The 24,496-nt window shown below is 39.4% G+C and overlaps 2 protein-coding genes across 11 annotated transcripts in view; one reads left to right on the plus strand and one right to left on the minus strand.

Moving 5' to 3' along the window:
* Positions 1-17,211, minus strand: lgals8 (lectin, galactoside binding soluble 8). Of its 5 annotated transcripts, none has more exons than XM_012962795.3 (11): positions 16,703-17,211; positions 12,586-12,674; positions 10,592-10,630; positions 9,040-9,128; positions 6,826-7,036; positions 6,134-6,253; positions 4,567-4,623; positions 4,450-4,476; positions 3,370-3,458; positions 2,592-2,757; positions 1-2,467 (listed from the first exon to the last, which is right to left on the minus strand). In XM_012962795.3, the coding sequence occupies exons 3-11, from the start codon at positions 10,628-10,630 to the stop codon at positions 2,318-2,320; spliced, it is 948 nt and encodes a 315-aa protein (XP_012818249.1). In that variant the 5' UTR covers positions 12,586-12,674; positions 16,703-17,211; the 3' UTR covers positions 1-2,317.
* LOC100491826 (centromere protein H) overlaps positions 16,470-24,496 on the plus strand; it is a 13,502-nt gene continuing 5,475 nt past the window's right edge. Inside the window, exons 1-5 of one of the 6 annotated variants that reach the window (XM_004914691.1) lie at positions 16,470-16,560; positions 22,147-22,287; positions 22,506-22,561; positions 22,750-22,792; positions 24,175-24,246. In XM_004914691.1, the coding sequence (XP_004914748.1) occupies positions 22,241-22,287; positions 22,506-22,561; positions 22,750-22,792; positions 24,175-24,246 (218 nt within the window). In that variant the 5' untranslated portion in view covers positions 16,470-16,560; positions 22,147-22,240. Of the gene's footprint in view, positions 16,561-19,165; positions 19,638-21,593; positions 21,638-22,146; positions 22,288-22,505; positions 22,562-22,749; positions 22,793-24,174; positions 24,247-24,496 lie in introns of those variants that run through there. The other 5 variants (XM_012963821.3, XM_012963820.3, XM_012963822.3 and 2 more) reach the window with 5 other exon arrangements.

Here is a 24,496-nt window from a genome sequence, read left to right on the forward strand (position 1 = left end):
TACCGGAAATTAATTTTATTGAAATTTCATCAAAATTAAAGATGCAATAGATTTTGGAATTTAATTCTAGTTTGACATTGATATTCTGCTTTTAGGTTTTGATAACAATTGTATTAAGTTTTGTAATGTCTACTTAAAGGGGAACTATCATGAAAAATATTTTTATAATATTGAAAATATAAAGTCTGCAATGTTGCACCGTTACAAAGTTATGGCTAAATATTATCCCCCACCCTCCCGAATCTGTGGCTCCCTGGTCTGTGTCAGTGACGCAGAAATGTGTGAGTGACAGAGCAGAGTGAAAGCTGATTTGCTGTGGCATGTCCTGAGGCCACACCCCTTAAGAGCAAAGATGTACAAAGGGAAAGTAAAGGAATGGAGGGCTGGGCTGGGTGCTGATGAAGCTGCATTTGTACATATAACAGAAAAGCAGCTTTATACCCATATATACACAGCACTTCAGGCTCTTTTGCATTCTTAGGCTTACTGTGGAGTTAGCCTAAGAAATGGCCATATATTCTGCTATCCATAAGTTGCATTTACTTGTTTATAAGTTATACAAAAGGTGAGTTTTAGTTTTACAGGAATAAAATGCCCTAAAGTTATTGTTTCACTACAACTCCCAGCATCACCTGCCTTGGCATGTATTTATCAAATTGCTGAGACTTTGTGCTAAATAACCTGATTGCTGCTGCTAAAAAAAAACAAGTGTTATGTGGCTTCTTTCATGTTTTTCTTATAAATTACAAAAAAATAAAGTTCTAGGTGTTTGTTAGTGACTCAGGTGAGTGAAAAGACAATGAAGTGTCAGACAATGTAAGGGAAATTGGGTTGAACCTTCAAAGTCTTTTCCAGGTTTTCTATCAGATAGGAAAGATAGGCAGGTGGGGGTTGAACTTTAGATGTCAGTCAAGATTGGTTGTACCACTCCCATTCCTCTCTGCTCAGAACACAAACTGCCTGTAAGTACTGAGTTATACAGATTCCCATTCATGATAGTTCCCCTTTTAAAAAAACTCTAAATTGCAGTAAAAACTTAATTCCAAATGTTGATACATTTTCCCCATAGTGTTATTTATTAAGTGGTCGCCTCATATAAAACATCGAACACCATCTAACAGTGTAAAACACTGGATAGAATCAGATTTACTATACAGGTATGGGATCCATTATCCGGAAACCCATTATTCAGCTAAGATATAATTAATCCTTAGTGGAGACAAAACAATCATATTGGATTCATTTAACATTTATATTATTTTTAGTAGACTAAGAGGCCTATTTATTATGCTGTGGAAAATAAAATTCAACAAAAAAGTGTAAAAAGTGTGGGAAATAAATGGAGAAGTTCACCCTCTCAACACCAGATTTTACGCCGTTATTTTACATAAGTTCTGGCGGAAGAAAAACGCAAAAATAGTCTGAAGCCTGAGGGTGTGTGACGATTTGTCTGCGTTTTTTTACACTGCATAATAAATCTGCCCTTTAAAGTACAGTGATCCAAATTATAGAGAGATTTCTTATTCGGAAAGCCCCAGGTCTCAAGCATTCTGAATAACAGGTCCCATACCTGTACAAGCAAAATAAACAAAGAAGTCTATAGAGCTTTTGAGCCATGCTATTGCCTTGGAGAACGACATCCAGTTTAAAGAATTCTGGTCTTTGGTATGATCAGTCTCTCCCAGACAGACAGACAGACTCTATGATTAATCTCTCCCAGACAGACTTATTTTCCTAAAAATATATAGCCTGCTAATAAAAGTGGGGGAAAAATACAATTTTACTTATACAGAGAGGGAAATAAAATTGTAAGGAACACTTTACAAGGAAATAAATGCCATTTAACTGATTCCATTAATTTTCACCCCACTGATCTCAAAGCCTGGATTTTTAAAAACAAAAATAATTGATGACAGTTTCCGTTTTGTGTTGAACAGTGTGGTTCAAGGTAAAAAATATATATACAGTATTTGCCATAAATTATTATTTACACTTTTATGTCTAGCATAAAATAATCATTATATCTATTAGTATTACAGCTAATATATATAATTAATAATAATGAGCAAAATTTTTCACAATATTTCGCTGCAAAAGAAAATGCCCCTAATACTGCAAGTATTGTAAAAAAAACACCCATTGACTTTAATGCGTTTTGCTAATTTTCTCCATTTTGTGAATTTTTTGGCAAAGCGAGACAGGACAGATTCACTCATCACTAATTAAGTAAAAAGTCAGTTAAGCTATCCCAGAAGTATAGTGTATTCCCTTATAATGCAGATAAATATTAAAAGACCTTTACAGCAGTTTTAACATCCTACCAGATGCGAACATCATGTAGTTCAACATCACCATTCACAGAAACCTCATTGATCTTGTTTAGATCTTTGAATCTGTGTTTATACTCCAGCTGATGTACTCCATTCACAGCAACCTTGAACTGCTGTAGCTCGCAGAAGATGAGAATCTAAAAAAACAAGAATGCATAAAAAATGCTTTATCATTATAATGCACTAAAGCAAGTTATTTCTCAAGCTGCTCATTCTACTGCTATGGAGAAAGAACAGATGTACATTTCAGTGCTAACCCACCTCAAAGTACATTTCCGGGCAAAACGGGAAGTCCAGCAGGTGTCTCTCCTCTTCCCCCCAGCTTTCACACAGATACGTGTTCCTGACAAACACCTTTTCTTTTATTCGTGGATTCAGATGTAATGCAATGTCCTTGGAGCCATGGGGCTTCAGATCAATGGCAAACCTGTCCAGGTCATTGGAACGCAACACTGTTAAACTATAGCTTGGCAAAATGAACATTTCTGCCTGTTGCTTCAATAAACAAAAATGTTTTGTTTTTTTCTTATTTGTTGTATTGAACAGTGATCAATAGTGAAATTAACTCAAATGAAAATTAATGGGTTAAAGAGGACAAAACACAATACAATTAACTGCTTACAGCAGAAAAAAAATGAGAAACTGAAACTGCAACACTGTGTAATAAACTTTTTTGGGGGGGCAAAATAACACAAAATACAAAAATATTTTAAAAAGTATATTTGTGTATGTATATATCATATACATGTGTGTGTGTGTGTGTGTGTGAATGTGTGTGAGCTCAGAGTGCCAAAAACCCTCAAAAAGTGTGTGCTAATAAAACAATATTAGGCAGAATGATCAAATTCCTATTTGGGCTCAGATCCCTTTAAAATACAAACTATATACTGGAAACATACATCTGGTAGATTGTTGTGGGTAAGTGGACAGAATAAAAGGTAAAGTGCCATTAGTAAGAAAGTGAAGAAAATGTGTGGTAATGCACATGATTCACAAAGGTTTTTGATTTACTTTAGTATTTGTATAAAAAGGGTTTCACCTCTTAGCATACTTGTGTACTTCTCCTTTAATGACCACAGTCTTCCCAGGGATGAGAGCACTAGGAAGGCATCCTGTATAAGGAACAGACTAAATAAAAAAAAGAGAATATGTTAGGGTCACGTATGTTTGTTAGAACTGTGCACAAATCAACACATCTTACATGTTTATTGGTGAAATGTTAAATATCATTAAATTGAGCAAAATAAACTTTACTTAAACTAAAATGATTTATATCTTGTTATATCTTGTTAAAGTTGCTAAGAACATACTGAATGTTCATTTGAAGGTGAACTACCCCCTTAATGCAAGTTTGGCATCACCCCCAAATCTTGTGAAAAATGTGTGAAAATGGAGGTCCTGAAGCCCATTTTCATGCTGCACAATTTTAGGGTGTGAGGAGGGAGAGGGAATGTGAGGACTGGAGGGATATATAGGGAGTGCTGAATGGAAAAGCAATATAGGATATCTCAGATCTTTTAACATATTTATAACAGGTATGGATGATTTAATAAGAAAAAGAATTTGGGCTTCATGTTTATTTTGCATTTTTTATCATTTAATTTTTATTATACAGCTTTTTATGTCTGGGTGACTCAGTAACTGCAACTTCCATCACATTTAGTTACTGGTTAACTACATTTCCCTAACAGGTTGGACAGCTACATGCTGTGACTAATATTACAGGCTATTTGGCACTAGCACAAACTTTTAGAATCCAAACTTTCTCTAATAACAAATTATTTGTAATGCCTCTCAACCCCCTAAAATCATAACAGTTCCCCATTCCTAACAGTTAACAGGGTGTGCTTTTCTTCAACCAAGTCTGTTTTCCAAGCATACCTGTGGTGATTGGCCGAGTTACATGTTTTACACATTAGGCTTAGTTACAAAGAGCTAAAACTGCTGTTTAGCAAAAATGGATGCATTAAAGGGGACCTGGCACCCAGACAGTCCTTTGCAAATAAACATGAAACAGGATATTCATGGCTCTTGGTTAATATATAAATAAATTGTTATGGCTTGAGATCATTACGAAACATTTTATTCCAATGTTATTTCCTTGCTCAAAAGCACTTACAAAGGTCAGCAGCTTTTCTGATCTTCCCTGTTTGTAATTAAAAAAGAAAACAACAGCATGAGAGATAGAACAGCATATGAAGTCCTGTCTTTTATTTTAATATCTAAACTATTTTACCTGATTTCCTTCTATGCTGTTTACAGCAAAAGATGTTGGCTGTGAACCCAGAATTGTCTAAAATGAACGAAGAATATTTTCATAAAAGCAAATGGCAAGCATACAATACACACAAAAAGCCAAAATGAAGCACAGAATAAATGATATTTCTCAGTAACAAAACTGGTTTTGTACATTATTACAATGAAAATCTTAAGGGTCATTTACAATGAACCATGGAAAATGCAAAGTACATGAAAAGGCAACAACCTATGCACTTTGTACACTGCATGGTGCATTGTGTAAGTAGCCGAGACCTGTAGCCTGCAGATTGAATCAAGTGCTGCCTGTGTTAGGCAGATCTTAAACCAAGAGGGGCAGGCAGAGGGTAGTACACAGACATACACCTGCCCCTATCACCCCTATCAGGATGTGCATGGTCTAACCCAGCGTTTTTCAACCACTGTTCCGCGGCACACTAGTGTGCCGCGAGATGTTGCCTGGTGTGCCGTAGGCAGGGCACCAATGTACTAGGGGGGCACTGCTCTTGGCACCAATGTACTAGGGGGGCACTGCTGCTGGGCACCAATGTACTAGGGGGGCACTGCTCTTGGCACCAATGTACTAGGGGGCACTGCTGCTGGGCACCAATGTACTAGGGGGGCACTGCTGCTGGGCACAGAGTTAAATTTTTTAACATTTTCTAATGGTGGTGTGCCTCGTGATTTTTTTCATGAAACAAGTGTGCCTTTGCCCAAAAAAGGTTGAAAAACACTGGTCTAACCTGCACAACCTTACCGCCTGCCTTTGGTGTGCCTTCTGGCAGCTTACTCAGGCTCTTAAGTGAGCACTAACCTTAGCACCCTAGCACTTGCACCCCAGGGTATTGTAAATGACCCCTCACTTTTAGTAGCAAGTTATGACTTAAAGTGCACATATAACCCTGTATTTGTTTCCCTTACAAGAGGTGCAAGCTAATAAGGCCCACATTCAGGTTAGGGAAAACAATAGCAGACAGCCTGTTCCAATATTTTTCGATTTCATTAATACAAGTCCTGCAGCATGGCTTCCGAGAAGGAGGCCTTGAAAACCAACCAAATGGACAAACCCTAAAGAATAGGCTGAGATGGGCTAAAAGAAGCCAAAAAGCCCACAACAATGCATAAAATGCAGTAAAAACCTTCCCAAAACAGGAGGTATTATCTTTACATGCTGTATGCTACATATATCATTACCTTGAAACCAAAAATGAGAGGCTTTAACCAGGGTGGAAACATGCAAATAAATACTGCATGGGGGACAACTGTGTTACGGGTGGCTGCTATATTCATGTCAGGAAAGCATCAGCCACCATGAAACCATGTGCATTCACTCACTGTTGCTAAAACACAGGGTGTAAAACCTCATTACATCCACTGCATGGGCATTTTTCTATTTCTACTGCATTTATTACCTGCTATTTGGGGGAATACTGGTGACAAAGGACAATGGTAATGGATAAGTTACATACATGTGCTTCACAAATACATGCAGGTATGGGCACAATTAACCCATTCCTATGGGTGGAAATATATGTATTCATACTTACTGGTTGAGATAAAAATCCAATTGAATTAATCTTCACTTTACCAGATATACCCAGCGTATCAACTTTTTCTAGACCGATTCTGTGTTTATAGACAAGTAAGTTTTTTCCATTTGAAGACACCTATACAAAAAATACAATACAATATAAGTACTAGAGAAATGTAGCTAGTGCTAGTCTTATCACCTGCTCACTAAAATAGCAAAGCAATCCCAGTATATGGCAACAGTGTTTAGTAGTATTATTATTTTTTCTTAGACACACATTTACAAATTGCCAACCAATTCCACATCACTGTATGACAAAATTTTAGTTATTTATTCCGCCAGCAAGTCTGAGCGAATGGTTTTTTCATGGTTTTTCACTTCCATTTGTAATTGAACCTAATATGGTGCCCCTGTTGATAGGCTGAATACAAGCACCAATTTTCCTACTTGCTTGCACATAATAAATGCAGTAGCACACACCTTGAGTCAAGTTAACTGAAAAGGAGTTAAAATTGCAAATAAAAAAATAATTTTCCTTAAAATGTCCTCACACGTATAGAGATCTTATTCCTTGCCCCTGTATTCTTCCCATCTTACAATATAAGGAATCAATTATGTTTATACTCAAACCACTTAAAAAAGGAACATACTTAGAATCAATGAACAGAGATTTATCATATTATTTGTGTAAGACAAATCTGAACTCACCTGAAATTTATGGTGAAAAACCAAAAATATAACTTCAAATGGTTGCCCCTTTGTAAATGGCAAGTGGTATGTTTTTTCCTCCCATCCCCATTTTTCATTTTGTAGGGTGTTGCATACAATGTGTCCGGACCCTTTAAAGCGAGGGTTGAAGTGAAAAGCCACATCAGAACGAGGATGGATGCTGCTTCCACACTGGAAGTCTATCTGAAATCTAATATTCAAAATAAATAAATAAAGCATGTAATTTTATTTATATTATCCTAAAAGCCATTTTTCAGATATTAAACTAAGGATTCACCGAATCCACTATTTTCAGATTTGGCTGAATCCTACTCCTGTGTTTTTGTGACAAAAAGTCACATTATTTTAAGGATTCAGGCAAATCCTGCTAAAAAAGGCTGAATCTTGGCCGAACCCCGAACCGAATCCTGGATCCCTATAGTAAACTAATAGACGTGTTTTACTTTTAATAAATATACCACTATGACTATAAAAACATTCTCAGCACTATACTTGCAATCAGTCCTCAACCAACCAGCTCTCTATACATACCAGAGCTGGACTCCATTCATTCTTCTCCCAAGTTGCTAGTGCTGGGGTAAAGAGCCAACAGGGTAAAAGAAAAAACAAAAACATAACATTTTTTACATCCTATCAGCCCCCTAATGCTGCTTTTACGCTGTTCATATTAGCACAGTTACTCATATATTAGTCAGAACCCACTGACACTGCTCTGTGGCCAACAGTGACAAGTGGTAAGTCTGCTGTACAACAGCCACAAGTGGTAAGTCTGCTGTACAACAGCCACAAGTGGTAAGTCTGCTGTACAACAGCCACAAGTGGTAAGTCTGCTGTACAACAGCGACAAGTGGTAAGTCTGCTGTACAACAGCGACAAGTGGTAAGTCTGCTGTACAACAGCGACAAGTGGTAAGTCTGCTGTACAACAGCGACAAGTGGTAAGTCTGCTGTACAACAGCGACAAGTGGTAAGTCTGCTGTACAACAGCCACAAGTGGTAAGTCTGCTGTACAACAGCGACAAGTGGTAAGTCTGCTGTACAACAGCCACAAGTGGTAAGTCTGCTGTACAACAGCCACAAGTGGTAAGTCTGCTGTACAACAGCCACAAGTGGTAAGTCTGCTGTACAACAGCGACAAGTGGTAAGTCTGCTGTACAACAGCGACAAGTGGTAAGTCTGCTGTACAACAGCGACAAGTGGTAAGTCTGCTGTACAACAGCGACAAGTGGTAAGTCTGCTGTACAACAGCGACAAGTGGTAAGTCTGCTGTACAACAGCCACAAGTGGTAAGTCTGCTGTACAACAGCGACAAGTGGTAAGTCTGCTGTACAACAGCCACAAGTGGTAAGTCTGCTGTACAACAGCGACAAGTGGTAAGTCTGCTGTACAACACACTTGCATGCAGCTGCAGTCTTTTGTTTAGCAGCCAGCAATTAATGTTGTGTGTGTTGGGACCACTGGCCATAATGATTGTGCAGAATATTAACCAATGCAGCACTGACACTGAAACACTCAGATGTGGCACACATAGCAACAGTCTAGCATATACAGTTACACAGAGGCAGTGTAACATACACACTCAGAGACATATGAGCTTAGAGTTAAACAGAGTGACACCTACAAAGACACACTACCGTTAGCACAAGTATATGCATTAGAGTGAAATGATTTCATTAGAATTATCATGATAGAAAGCGTGCTAATTCACTTTGCATAAGCTAAAAGGGAAATTGGGAAAGATTATTGTTGTATTTATTAACCTTATTATGCCAGAACTGGTAATACTTTTATATGGAAGTATTTGGGGTTTTTTTTTAGATCAATAGGAAAGAAAAAGGATTGTGAGAGCTGAACTTTGGATTTGTTCCTCTTGACTTTTTTCTACTTACTTACTTTGGCTACTTATTTACTTCCAACGCCGGAGGGTACGGTTCCCCCCAACCAGAGTGAGGACTCTATTAGCCAGCACCTCTGGTGGGGAAGCGTTTTTCGGGTTATATGTGCCCTTTAATGACAACCATTGCTTATTGAACACACGGGGCAGATTTCAAACTTCAAACAATATTTTCTGTCCAAAATCGTGTGACACTTGCCTAACAGTCTTTTTTTATTTACATTTTTCTGTAGAATTAAGTGTTAAAATATGAAATTGATATCCAATACTGTAAGGCATTTGCACAGTATCATGGCTTACCGATCTGCATCAGAAGGAACAGTCCCATGTACTACAACCATCTGTCCTGGTTCCAGGCCACCAAAAATTGTACCCACGTAAGGTACAACCTGCAAAACATAGTATTGTCATGCAGTTTCCAGTTCTTTTCTGACTGATGTTTTACAAGTAGACTGAACAAAAAACACATCACCATGGGCAACCAGTTAAATCATTCCTTGAAGTATACTATGATTCACATACCCATCTGTTTGGAGCCTTTATTTACTAGCAATAATTTAACTTAAAGCAATACTGTCATGAGAAAACATGTTTTTTTCAAAACACATCAGTTAATAGAGCTTCTCCAGCAGAATCCTGCATTGAAATCCCTTTTCAAAAACGCAAACGCAGAACAAAGGGAGGGTAACAAGATAGCAGCTCCCAGTAGATATCAGAATAGCACTCAATAGTAAAAATCCAAGTCCGGCTTGGGACTCCTCCAGAAACAATAGGTTACCTGAAAGCAGCTCTAATGTGTAGCACTGGCTCCTTCTGAAAGCTCAGGCACAATGCACTGAGATGGCTGCCTATAAGCCAATATTACAAGTAATAAAAAGTGAATTATTTGCTATGTATACAATGTAATTTAGAAATAAAAAGTATACCATAAAAATCATGACAGTAACCCTTTAAGACATTTCTCATAGTTCAGCTTTTTAGCACTAGGGGATGTATCTGACAGGCCCACTACTCACAAACTGTAATGCAAAGATCTCCCATGGGCTAACTAAAACATGCAGAAGGCTTCAAAGAAATCAAGTTGATCTAGTATTTCCTAGTTGTTCTTACACTGGATCTGTACTTCCAGCCAAGGCTTTTAAACACACTGGCTACTATGTGTTCTTCAGTCATAATCTGTTCTTCAGACAATATCAAAATCTGCCTTTCACTTCCATTCAAACATTTACATTAGTAATCACTAGGGTGGTTTGTTTTTTATCATAGTGAATATTTTCAGTGTGATAATGCATGCACACTTGTGCAAAAGGGTGGTTCAACTGCAGGTTAACTTGTAGTATGCTACAGAATGGCCTATTTATTTTTTTATACTATTTGAATTATCTGTCTTTCTCGTCTACCTCTTTTCAGCTTTCAAACTGGGTTTACCAACCTCAACATGCAAATAACTATTGATCTGTGAGACCACAACTTTATTGTTATTCTTTACGTTAAATTGGACCCTAAGAACCAGATAGCTGCCAAAATTCTAAACCAGGGTGCTGGTGAACAAAAAGCTAATTATTTAACAAATCACAATAAATAAAGAACAAAGACCAATTGCAAACTTTCTTAGAATTTCATTACCTGCATTATACTAAAAGTTAATATACAGGTGAATCACTCCTTTACAGTTAAAAACTTAAATAATGGGGAAGCTGAATTTCAATAGTTGATCAGGGCAGAAGAGAAGATTATGATGTAGCTAAGTAGAAGAGAAGTACAGTAAATAGAGATAAAGGAGAGAAGTGAAACTGAGACAATATTCAATACAAAAAAAGATAAATGGTTGAAACCTATAATTTTCATTTACCGGATTCAGAATTGTTCGCTGATGTCCTGTCTGCGCCATCTTTTTTTTATTTTAAAAAGAAAATGAAAAAGAAAGTTACATTTCTAAAAACTATTTAACATACATATCTAAGAATAGTTTCTGGACTCCAGTTAATATAATTTGTGGCCTTATTCAGATCTCTGAGCTTATAGTAAATACTAAAGATGACATAAACCCTCACAAGTATTTAATGTACACATGCTCACAAAAGAACAAACACTATAACCCCCTCCGCATCTCATGTTCTTAAAGTGGACCTGTCACTCAGACATAAAAAGCTGTATCATAAAAGCCCTTTTCAAATTAAACAAGAAACCCAAAATAATTTTTTTATTACCACATCCATACCCATTATAAAAGCATTTAAAAATCCAAGCTGTCAATCATATATTGCTTGACCCGCCTCTATGCCTTAGGCATAGAGGTGGGGCAGAGAGTCCTTTCAATTCAGAACTTTTTAGATGTTGCTGCCCTCCTCACATTCCCCCTCCCTTCGCACCATGTAATTGTGTAACCAGTGTATGGACATGGGTATCAGGTCCCCCCATACTGGCACAGAAACAAGATATTGGCAGGATGCAATGCCTGCTTTGATAACAGTGTCCACAAAATGGTGCCGGGCCTGCTTGCTGCAATTGTGAATTCCAAGGCTGAAGAATATAAGATTCAAATCATTTATATAGTGTAAGTAAAGTTTATTTTGCTTGACAAACACAATAGAAAACAATTTGGAATTAATTCTTAAGGTGACAGGTCCCCTTTAACCAAAAAGCTCTCTTATCCTCACTATTTTATATCACGTGACAATATTTCTAGTGCCCCTTATATCAGTGCATTGCATACATACCCATATGTTAATACTATTTCTGGGGCACTCAGTATAACTATACATCGCAGAAGACTTGCTCTTTAAAACAGTCATGGTGAGACTTCACTGACAAGCAGCAGGTATAATTTTTACCATTACACCAACAAAATGGAATTAAAGGTAATGTAAACCTTCAAAACTGAGTGCTTTTCTGAACACTTGTGCAATTTACCTATGTATTCTTCTAGTTTTCAAGATATTATCAGTTGTGACACTGCTGCTATAATGAATTTGAAGAAATGGGAAAAGGAAAGTCTTCTGATGCTGCCCTGCTTACAAAAAAGGAATGAAGAGTGATCTTTCACTGCTCTTTTCTAAATAGAACAACATTAGAAGACTTTTTTTTCTTTTTCTGAAACTGTCTCCTCATTGTCAGGTGTAATGTTTAAGGTGACACACATGTTCATCAGTGCCTTTTTCTATGGCAGTGGCTTGTTGCTCTGAGATCTCAAGAGCACGAGCCATTTTGAGCAGGTCTTGCAAGGTGCAATCATCGGGCATGATACAATAACTTGTGTTGTAATTTCATCATCCACATCTGTAAAAGAGCAGCTTTGAGCTAATTCTCTTAATCGTGTGACAAATGCATCCATAGTCTCTTGGGGTAGTTGTTTAGCAATTCTGAATTTGTATCTTTCATATCTGACATTTGTTTTAGGGCTGAAGTAGTCAGAGAGAGCTTTGGAGCATTTAGTGTAATTGTCAGTGCTGTCAGTAGGCAGGGTACAGTAAATATCATATACTGCAGAGCCAGCATAATGAAGTAACAGGGCTTTCTTTCTTTTATCCTCATTAATATCCACAGCCTCCATGAGATTTTCAAAACGAAGTAACCATTTTTTCCAGTTTTGTGCTAGATTATTTGCATCAGACATGTCAAAGCTGGGGAATGTGTGCAGCTGCTGTGCCATTTTGTGTTCACTTTCAGTTTCAGTAGGGAAAGGTGAAAGTTGCTTATATTTTGATGTAGCTGATATATAAAATGCAGAATATTGCTGAATTATATGCAGCAATGATGATATTTTGTGGCTGATGTGACTTTGGACAGGAGCTCTTAGTAACTTAGTTCCTTATATACAGTAGTGTTTTATATCAGAGTACTCACTTTGCAGGGTTTAATTTCCTTTTCCTCGTCGCCAGTTGTTATGTCTGAGTCTCTCTGTGTATGCTTACAATAAGGAATACACGTTCAGCCTGCAGTGGAGATCCAACTTTATTCATTGTACAGTTCCATTTCCTTTCCCTGCTCCTTTCTCATTCTATATCTCTCACTTCCTGGTTACTGCCCACCTTCCCAGCCTGCCTCTCTATCTTAAAGGTACACTGTAACTTAAACATGCAAACATTACATCAGGGTAGTTGGCAAAACTGACTAGCAGTTCTTTTTTATAAGGGATCGTCCCGTAATTTGGATCACCATACTTTAAGCCTGCTAAATATCATTGAAACATTAAATAAACCCAATTGGATTTATGCAGCTTAGTTCCATTAATAGTACAGAAAAAAAGTTTATTTTTTAAAAATTTGAATTATTTGCTTAGAATTCACACTGTGGGAAGATAGTCTTCCTGTAATTTGCAGCTCTCTGGATAATTGTTTTTTGAATAAGGGACCATATAACTTTAATATCTTAAACATTGGAAAAATTAACGTAAATTGCAAATGTACTAAGAAGAGCACTCTGGGCAATTTTACATGAATTTGTTTGGAGGGTTATATTTCCTTAAATCAATTCTTTTGAATAACTGACATAACTGGGGGTGCCAAAATACTACACACCCCCCTACGCATCCAATTATGAAGTGGTAACAGACAAATGTTTTGGTATCGCCCCAGTTAATAGCTGAGTTAGTTAGACAATGAGCTCTGAATAAACAACACCTCCCTCCCCCCCTCTGTTGAGACTGTTTTGGCTTGCAGAACATCAAACATTCCTTACTCAGGGTGAGCCTTTTATAGGTAGAGTCATAAAAACTCACCCACGTTCTATTCATTCCTATGGGATTTTTAGAAGCGTGTTTATCAATGGGTGAAAGTTAGAATTCACCATTTGATAAATATGCTTCTAAAAATCCCACAGGAATAAATAGAACGTGGGTGAGTTTTTTGGATTAAGCTCTAAACTCACATTTTGATAAATCTGCCCCATATGTCTAAATGTAAGACTTTCAGCTATTCTATATTTTGGTTAGGGGCCCTGCATAAACCTAACAGAATGCAACTGCATACCTCCCAACATTTGAAAAATGAAAATAGGGACAAAAAGATTTGGTGCGCGCAGCGCGGCAAATTTTTTTGGCCACGCCCCAATTACCACACCCCATTTTTAAAAAAAATACTCCTTTTATATAGATGAAATGGCGGGATCAGACGCAAATGTGCTATACCCTCATACTGTACTACCTAAGGAAAACCAATATAGCAACTCCTACATATAAAATACAAATATAGAGAGAAGGCAGTCAGTTATAAGTGAGTTATAACTATGTATCAGCTTTGCCCCCCATACACAGTGCCCCCATACACAGTAGCCCCCCATACACAGGTGCCCCCCATACACAGTAGCCCCCCCATACACAGGTGCCCCCCCCCATACACAGTTGCCCCCTATACTCAGTAGCCCCCATGCACAGTATCCCCCCAATACACAGAGCCTCCATACATGCTGCTGCTGCTGCTTCTTCTTCTGCAGCGGCTCCTATATACAGGTCCTTTTCAAAAAATTAGCATATTGTGATAAAGTTCATTATTTTCTGTAATGTACTGATAAACATTAGACTTTCATATATTTTAGATTCATTACACACAACTGAAGTAGTTCAAGCCTTTTCTTGTTTTAATATTGATGATTGTGGCATACAGCTCATGAAAACCCAAAATTCCTATCTCAAAAAATTAGCATATCATGAAAAGGTTCTCTAAACGAGCTATTAACCTAATCATCTGAATCAACAAATTAACTCTAAAAACCTGCAAAAGATTCCTGAGGCTTTTAAAAACTCCCAGCCTGGTTCATTACTCAAAACCGCAATCATGGGTAAGACTGCCGACCTGACTGCTGTCCAGAAGGCCATCATTGACACCCTCAAGCAAGAGGGTAAGACACAAAAAGAAATTTCTGAACAAATAGGCTGTTCCCAGAGTGCTGTATCAAGGCACCTCAGTGGGAAGTCTGTGGGAAGGAAAAAGTGTGGCAGAAAACGCTGCACAACGAGAAGAGGTGACTGGGCCCTGAGGAAGATTGTGGAGAAGGACCGATTCCTGACCTTGGGGGACCTGCGGAAGCAGTGGACTGAGTCTGGAGTAGAAACATCCAGAGCCACCGTGTACAGGCGTGTGCAGGAAATGGGCTACAGGTGCTGCATTCCCCAGGTCAAGCCACTTTTGAACCAGAAACAGCGGCAGAAGCGCCTGACCTGGGCTACAGAGAAGCAGCACTGGACTGTTGCTCAGTGGTCCAAAGTATGTCATTCGGAAATCAAGGTGCCAGAGTCTGGAGGAAGACTGGGGAGAGGGAAATGCCAAAATGCCTGAAGTCCAGTGTCAAGTACCCACAGTCAGTGATGGTCTGGGGTGCCATGTCAGCTGCTGGTGTTGGTCCACTGTGTTTTATCAAGGGCAGGGTCAATGCAGCTAGCTATCAGGAGATTTTGGAGCACTTCATGCTTCCATCTGCTGAAAAGCTTTATGGAGATGAAGATTTCATTTTTCAGCATGACCTGGCACCTGCTCACAGTGCCAAAACCACTGGTAAATGGTTTACTGACCATGGTATTACTGTGCTCAATTGGCCTGCCAACTCTCCTGACCTAAACCCCATAGAGAATCTGTGGGATATTGTGAAGAGAAAGTTGAGAGACACAAGACCCAACACTCTGGATGAGCTTAAGGCCGCTATTGAAGCATCCTGGGCCTCCATAACACCTGAGCAGTGCCACAGGCTGATTGCCTCCATGCCACGCTTCATTGAAGCAGTCATTTCTGCAAAAGGATTCCCGACCAAGTACTGAGTGCATAACTGAACATAATTATTTAAAGGTTGACTTTTTTTGTATTAAAAACACTTTTCTTTTATTGGGCGGATGAAATATGCTAATTTTTTGAGATAGGAATTTTGGGTTTTCATGAGCTGTATGCCACAATCATCAATATTAAAACAAGAAAAGGCTTGAACTACTTCAGTTGTGTGTAATGAATCTAAAATATATGAAAGTCTAATGTTTATCAGTACATTACAGAAAATAATGAACTTTATCACAATATGCTAATTTTTTGAAAAGGACCTGTATATGCGGCTCCTTGTTCGGCGGAGCCAGGCCCTTTTATAAGGGCATGGGCGCAACCTTATAAAAGGGCCTGGCACCGCCGAACAAGGAGCCGCATATAGAGAGGACCCTCTGCAGAAGAAGAACGCCTGACTACAGCCAGCGCATCCCGCTGTCAGGGATAGTTCCATGAATGTCCCGCATTACGGAAATGCGAGACATTCATGGAACTATCCGGGACAGCGGGATGCGCTACCAAAACCGGGACTGTCCCACGGAAAGCGGGCCAGTTGGGCGGTATGATTTCTTGCCATATTAACAAGGCCTAAGGTTCTCAGACTTATAAGGGCCCCTTTAAAATGTCTGCTATATTTTATGAATGAGCGATACCTTCCCCTGCATGCTGTGCTCTGCCAGAGATTCCCAGGAGTGAGAGATATATGTTAGGGGTGGGAAGGTGAAACTGCCCAGCACACAAATAAACACAGCAGCCTCTTCTGCCTGATAAAAGACAGAGCCCCCTCAGCCCCTGACCCACTGAGCAGGAGAGGAATGCAGCCAAAGCCAATAGTTAACCCTTGCCTGTCACAAATGCTCCTCCCAGGACGATTAAACATCAAGGTAAGGCTGTGAGCTTGAGTGTAGCAGGGGAGATTGAAGAGTTAAGGGGGCGGGCTTTATTCCCCAGAGCAGAGCAGGCACAGCAATCAATTAAATGGCAATGCTAAAAAGCGGGACATCTAACAGTGAATCCGGGACAGCGGGAAGTGCCATAAATATCGGGACAGTCCCCCTGAAAGCAGGACGGTTGGGAGGTATGCAACTGCTCTCTTTAAGAATTCACTTTAGTCATTCCGTAATACACACTCAGTGAGTGCCACTAGCAACAACACTAATGGCACAAGTACAATATGAAATAGGAAGCACTTCCGGTATATCAATTCACATTTCACCCACCTTTTCAGCACAGGTACCGACAAGATTCTATCGTGGTACAGTGGCAAAGAATAAATTCCATACACTTCCGGGTTTTCAAAGCGCCCACACCGTCCTCCAAGGAAGGCCACGCCTATTGTCACTATCTCATTATTTGATTGGCTTATCCATCGCCAGTCATCACATTCCTGCCCAGCGAAAGTGTTCCTTCATAATGAAAGTGTTTAGTCACATGAGCAGGCTGGGAGATCATGTGACAGTTGGCAGTTCGCTGTGCTTGCTCTGTGTTGTGCTGGGTCATTCGCAATGGTAGTGCGGGATGAGGGATCGTAGTCGCAAAAGAAGTGGTCGCAGCTATTTCAGCACGATTTTAAGAGGGAACCGCTATATGTTATAAGGGCGCAAGATGCAGGGGTTACCGAGAGATGACTAGTTGATTGGTTGGGAAACTGCACCGATTACTCCAGAATGAAAATAATAATAATAAAGTAGCGTAAAATGCAACCAAATGTGTGTGCTTTGAACAGTGAGACATTTTGGGAGAACTTATGGGTGCCCAAAGGGACAGTTGGGGGTGCAACCTGTAAATGTTTATGTTGAATAACATGGGTGCATACCTCCCAGCTTTCAGGGGGACTGTCCCGATATTTATGGCACTTCCCGCTGTCCCGGATTCACTGTTAGATGTCCCGCTTCTCAGCATTGCCATTTAATTGATTGCTGTGCCTGCTCTGCTCCGGGAATAAAGCCCCGCCCCCTTAACTCTTCAATCTCCCCTGCTACACTCAAGCTCACAGCCTTACCTTGATGTTTAATTGTCCTGGGAGGAGCATTTGTGACAGGCAAGGGTTAACTATTGGCTTTGGCTGCATTCCTCTCCTGCTCAGTGGGTCAGGGGCTGAGGGGGCTCTGGCTTTTATCAGGCAGAAGAGGCTGCTGTGTTTATTTGTGTGCTGGGCAGTTTCACCTTCCCACCCCTAACATATATCTCTCACTCCTGGGAATCTCTGGCAGAGCACAGCATGCAGGGGAAGGTATCGCTCATTCATAAAATATAGCAGACATTTAAAAGGGGCCCTTATAAGTCTGGGAACCTTAGACCTTGTTAACATGGCTAGAAATCATACCGTCCAACTGGCCCGCTTTCCGTGGGACAGTCCCGGTTTTGGTAGCGCATCCCGCTGTCCCGGATAGTTCCATGAATGTCCCGAATTTCCGTAATGCGGGACATTCATGGAACTATCCCTTACAGCGGGATGCGCTGGCTGTAGTCAGGCGTTCCTCTTCTGCAGCGGCTCCTCTCTATATGCGGCTCCTTGTTCGGCGGAGCCAGGCCCTTTTATAAGGTTGCGCCCGTGCGCAACCTTATAAAAGGGCCTGGCTCCACCAACAAGGAGCCGTATATAGAGAGGAGCCGCTGCAGAAGAAGAAGCAGCAGCAGCAGCATCATCATGTATGGAGGCTCTGTGTATTGGGGGGATACTGTGCATGGGGGCTACTGTGTATAGGGGCTACTGTGTATGGGGGGGCTACTGTGTATGGGGGGGCTACAAAGCTGATACATAGTTATAACTCACTTATAACTGACTGCCTTCTCTCTATATTTGTATTTTATATGTAGGAGTTGCTATATTGGTTTTCCTTAGGTAGTACAGTATGAGGGTATAGCACATCTGATCCTGCCATTTCATCTATATAAAGGGAGTATTTTTTTTTAAAAATGGGGTGTGGTAATTGGGGCGTGGTCAAAAAATTTGCCGCGCTGCGCTCGCCAAATCTTTTTGTCACTCTTTTCATTTTTCAAATGTTGGGAGGTTTATGTGGGTGAGTTGCTGCATTAATGATTATTTACTTGGGGTGAAGCAAGTATGGCTGCAAAGATACACATATGAAATTCTCCATTACCTGCTGGAGCCACTATGCTGTGAAATACTGAATCTGCTGTGTCTTAATTCTATGGCATCTGGTTACATCCATTGCTGGAGTCTTCCATAAAAAACTGGGGTCCCTATGTCATCAAATGCTAGGGTCTAAACCACATATATTTCTCAGGGCAATAGCCACTGTCAGGATATGACAGCCAGGGGGCAGAGTGTTGGGGGATCAGAAATCTGCCCCTGATTCTTCAAAATAACACTAGCTCTGTGCTCAAAATAATGGCCTGGGCGCTTCATATCCAGATCATCAGTGCCACCCCTGAAGGTATCATGAGAAACTTGCTGTACTGTGTATTATACTATGCAGATGAGACAGGCAGTCAACCAGAAATAGAGATGTTAATTGATTCCATGTCGTTAGGGTAATTATGGTCTAGTACTGGGTTTTTCAAACCCAATTCCTCTTCACTCTAGCATGAAATAAGGTATCAAAACTGTCCACATGAGATCATTATTGCTGCCCTGCCATAGGGTTAGTTGACACATCTGCATAAACAAAATATGAGTAGTTGACTGGTGGCTAGTCTACAGGCAGGCACTACCAGCCACAAGCTCAATGAGCAAAGTGGCAATAATAATTTAATTATCTGTGGTTTTGGGGGACAGTATATTTTTGCAGGGTGTTATGTAGCAAAGTCTCACCATGATGGGGATTGTATTTCAGATAAAGTTAAGTATACTTCTATTATACGTGGCTTGTTATACTGTATATCCTTGCAAATCTTGCATGGCTAATTTGCAGTTTATTTAGGTGTATGCGGCAGACTTCAACTATACAAACCATAAGTGGTTTCCCTTCATTTATGAACACTCCAGTGTATGAGTTATTCTCCCTGTGTTGTCTACCTGAGAACACGTTTAACATGGTAATTGGCTAAATACGTGTTGCTAACAAGTGAGCTTGCTTTTATTGGGTAGGATGGGCTATGTGTATATAAATTGCAATGGTGCAGTTAGAGTCATGGTTCACCTGCATTCAGCATGACGTCTAGGAAAAAGGCATCACAAAGAGAGGAAAGGTTAGCATGGAATGTTTTGCTCTAGGTGCATGCATGAATTCATGTGGGTTTGCTTCATTGCTTTTCCAAAGCTGTATGTAGCTCAAAGATTGCTAACTAAAAATATCCGGCAGAATTAGCTAGGTAATTTGATTTGATATAATTATGCTATAGGTTTAAGGTTGCCATGTGGCTGGTACAATTGTTACATGAAGCCAATGTTATTTATAGGGGAAAAAAACACAGGCAGGTGTTGGTAAGGTGTTAACTGCTGTTATAAATGACTGTTTCTGCAGGATCAAGTCAGATTGGTCCGTGAACCCTAGTTAGCAATTCCCAGCAGATCATCTCATTCATGACACATGATACAAGCCTTATTGGGATGGCACTCCCTGATCTGCTACTTGTAGTGCATAACCATGTAGTTTTTTAGTGACAGTTTATCTGGGACTCTAAGGCTAATGTCACCTGTTACTTTGTAGAAAATGCCAACACAGTGTCCATGTTCTCTCTAACTTTTTCATGCCTGTGTGTGATTTTCATTTTTTTTTTTGTGTGAACTTTTTAAACACATATATTGTGTGCTGGCCTCCAAGTTTAAGTGGCAGCTTAGAGGGAATATTGTCTGCGCTGTGCATTGGCAGACATTGTATCCAGTTGTCAGTTCATACACAGAAGATTTCTACTTAAATGCAGTTATTTATGCATGTATGGGCTCTGTGGGGAAATCAGTTATCCAGAAAGTTTCAAATTACAGAAAGCCCATCTCCCATAGACGCCATTTTAATCAAATAATTCCCATTTTTTTTAAATGTTCCTTTTTCTCTGTAATAATAAAACAGTACCTTGTACTTGATGGCAACTAAGCTGCATTAATAAATATTGGTGGTAAAACCATTCTATTCGGCTTATTTATTTTTGGGAGGATTAAAGTATGGAGATCCATATTATGGAGATCTCATAACCAGAAAATCCCAGGTTCCGAGCATTCGGGATAGCATGTTGCATACCTGTATAGCGCTGTAGTATTCTGCAGTGCTTTACAGAGGTAATACATCATTCACATCAGGCTAGTTTCAATAAGCACCAATTAATCGTCCTGCCTGTTTTTGAAATGTGGGAGGAAACCATAGAATACCCATGGGAGAACATTCTTGCAGATATATGTATGATTCTTTATACTAAGTGCTACAATACATTAATAGAACAGGGGTCAATACAATAATATATACAGATACATTTAAGATCAAGTATTAAGAGACAAAAGATTGGTGGTCCCTGTCTGAAGAGCTTACAATCTAAGTGACTGGGTATGCAAGTGCTCTGACTAGTCTCCAGAGGAATTTAATGATGGTGTTCCAAATGTAATGAGCAGGAAAAAAGACCAGTTAGGATTTCCTAGGTGGAGTTGAACAGGGGACCCAAGAGCTGCAGGTAGTGGTACTAACTGTTGCACCACTGTGCTGCTCAGATACAGTGGTTATGCTGACGGTCAGCAGTTTATCAGCCCATGTATGGGGCCCTCAGACAGGCCTACACGATTGATATCTGTCCGAAAATCCCCAGATGTCAATCGGGCAGGTTTGATCATTGGGATAAGGAGTGCATCGGTACATTGATGTGGACCTTGTCCTGACAGCCTGTATCCTGTCAACATGATTAGATCTTTTGGCCCTCGAATCAATGCGATATTGCCCACCTTGAGGTGGGGATAAAAGTGAAAGATCCGGATCTGCTTTCGAGAGAAGTATCTGTCTGGTTATTTACATTTGCAGGGGAAAATCAAAGAGTGAAGCAGGCAGGCACTCTGGATACTCAGAAAATTATAGGCTTTCCCTGTTTTTACATATGGATTAAATAAAATTTATACTTTTTTACTATAACCCCATTTTTTGGCTGCTTTTTTCTACAATTTTCTGAGTATCCGCAGTGCCTGCCTGCTTCACTCTTTGATTTTCCCATGATGGCTCCCTAAGCTGAAAGGTCTGGGGCATGAGCACCCGGACCCATCCTTACTACGGGTAAGATTTATTATATACATGAAAAAAAAGTTGTGATCATCCCTATAACTGTGTTTGGATTATATTTACATTTGCACTCTTATTTGTGACTCCTGAAACAATGTACCAAAAGCCAGCTGATTTAGGATGGTTGAAGGTCAACTAACCTTTGCTGCATTGTTTCAGGAGTCAGAGCCAGCAAACAGACTGGGATAAACATATACACCTGCAGTCATCAGTTGTGATGTGTGGGCTGATATGAAACCTTCAAGGTTGGGTGGGATTGGATTAAAATTTGTTCACCACTTCAGGTTCAGGCTGCACTTTTAAGCCTGAATTATTTAAAAAAAAAAAAAAAGGATAATAAGGTGCAATAATTAACTGCATCCTTTTAAAAAAACATGACATTTGTTTCCAACACAACCTGTTTCTGTGGCTTTTCCTTAATATAAATGTAAATTGACCCTTGATACATATTAGTTATAGCTCTGGTGTCTGTATATAATTAATGCTTTATTTATTGTTTGCAGGGAGGGTCCTCCTTGCATATTCACAAGGCTTCGTGATTTAAGTGCAAAGTGTTTGCAGACCACCATAAGCTATGTGCATGAAGACCAGGAAGAAATGCATGACTCTATTACACCTATCAGTTCCTGTGGGCAGATAATTGAGTTAGGTTCTATAATATACACTGTTAACATTCAAAAAATGCTTATTTTGTTATTTTTCCCAATATGTGTTTGTATTTGTTTATGTAAGGATTGTGTTGGATCGCACGGTGAAAAAAAGAAGATATTAATGTGACCTGGTGCTCTTTTGCTGCCATCTGTGCACTAAAATGAGCATAAATGTTTTATCATCTCTTCTGCTCCTTTTCCTTTCTTTGCAGTTTAAGGAACCAAATCAAGCAGCAATTAACTGATATGAAGACAGATCTGCAAATAAGTATGTCATTTTGTTGTGGGGTTAGAATGGGGATTCTGCGATAAATGCTAGTATGTACTAGTATGCCACAAAAGGTGGCACCCATAGTTGGAACCAGCACTGTTGCAAAATTATTACACAATGTTTAATCTACAAGAAGGATACATTCATGTGTCTTGTGTGATCGACTTTATGTTTAATGTATTTAGGGGGACTCTCCAAAGACATGGCAGATGGCCCTCTCAATATAAGGTATGCTGTATACATTAAGAATAAGTGTGGCTTCCTAATGCAGTCTGCATTTTTATATATCTAATATAAATTAACTATGCAGGATGAGTAGTTAAAGGCTAGTAACACCAACAATGAAAGGGTTTTCTTTACAATTAAAACACTGCTTCAGCATAAAATGTCTGTGCCATAAGCTCTAAAATAGTTTATATAGTACATAAGAGCCATGGATTTCCTGTAAATTATGTCCTGATAAACGGTGCTTAGTGATGTAATCTTTGAAACTTCTGTATTATAATAATGTAACCCCTGTTATATATATATATATATATATATTAGAAGTCACCTTGGCGAGTCATTACCTAGAGATAAAAGCACTCTGCCAGGCTTGCAGTTAGCCTCTGGGGATTGATGCATCCGGTTAGGCTGTGCGCTCAAACAACACTTGATCAAAAAAAGCACTCTGCCTTTAGCCTCATTTTTATTTATTTTTTACACAGCACTTTATTATATCTTCATATGGTCACGGAACACTAAGGTGACATTCTAATATATAAATATTTTACTATAGGGGGTAATTTATTACCTATAAATAAAATAATATGTAGTGGGGGGGGATGCTGTTCAAGTATAAGTAGGGCCCACATTTCCATAGCCAATGACCTTTTTTTGTGGAGATAAAGAGTTAATTATAATAAATCACTGTTTAACATGTCATAGATTACAGTATCTATGGGACTGATACAGAAGCAAGTACTAGCAAGATAGCACCATGTTTCCAGGTTGTACATAATCGTATGGGGGGATAAAAGACACTTTGCCTATCGCTTGGTGATGTTTCCCTATTCCCTACTTTTTTGCTGACCGGGTCTGGCAAACTGCCACATGGCTGATTTCCTTGAAATGCATTATTTTCTCCCCACTAAATTCCTCGCTTGACAGAGACTCTGGTACCACAGGAGAACTACCATCCTATAGACTGAGGTTCTACATTTGTAGCGCTGCTGAAAGGGCATTTTGCCATGTTATGCGCACTTGAGGAAAATTCTCATTGCCTTTTTTGTAATGTATATCAGTGGCGGGTTTTATATTTATTTATTTTAGCCTATTTGTCACCAAAAACCCAAATTTGTCGAGGAGAAAAATTTTTTTTGGGGTGATTTATGCAAATCCTGATTTGTGGTTTAAAACATATAAATCCTAAAGAATCAGGTTTTAGTAAATCCCCCCCCCCCTTACTGTGGAGGTACACACATATCCGTTAATTTACTAATTTGCAATGTGTTTGATAATAATTAGCTGATCAGGCTAATGTAACTTTGTAACCTCTGGCTTTTGATTACTGTATTTGGGGCTTAATAGTTTTTGCTGTCCTGTAAACCACTCTATTTCCCTTGCATTAGCCTGACCATGGCCTTCCAGCCCTTAGAAACTGAAATGTGCTCCATGAAAAATAAGGAAATTGCCATTGCACGGTAAGGGATTTGTTATTACTAGCTGTAAATATCAGGAGGTTGTAGCAATACCAAGAGTTGGACTATTGGCCAACTACATCTAATATATTCCTGTACCTCAGCTTGAGCATTAATGTGATCATACACTTTATAAATATGCAGTAAAACTATTTCCAACCAGCATTTTGGTGCCCTTAAGCCACAGTTTTGAGATACAGGGCCCCTTTTTGAAAGCCAGGTTAAGCCACATTAGCAAAGAAAATATACATAA

The sequence above is a fragment of the Xenopus tropicalis genome, chromosome 5 (assembly GCF_000004195.4).
Source record: "Xenopus tropicalis strain Nigerian chromosome 5, UCB_Xtro_10.0, whole genome shotgun sequence".
Taxonomy (NCBI): Eukaryota; Metazoa; Chordata; class Amphibia; order Anura; family Pipidae; genus Xenopus; species Xenopus tropicalis.

Excerpts from the sequence above, each read along its gene's own strand:
- lgals8 (XM_031901564.1), bottom strand. Across the intron at positions 9,129-10,591 it reads AGCGAACAATTCTGAATCCG|GTTGTACCTTACGTGGGTAC; the intron begins GTAAATGAAAAT and ends TATGTTTTGCAG. Across the intron at positions 3,459-4,449 it reads CAGAAAAGCTGCTGACCTTT|TCTGTTCCTTATACAGGATG; the intron begins GTAAGTGCTTTT and ends TTTTTTATTTAG.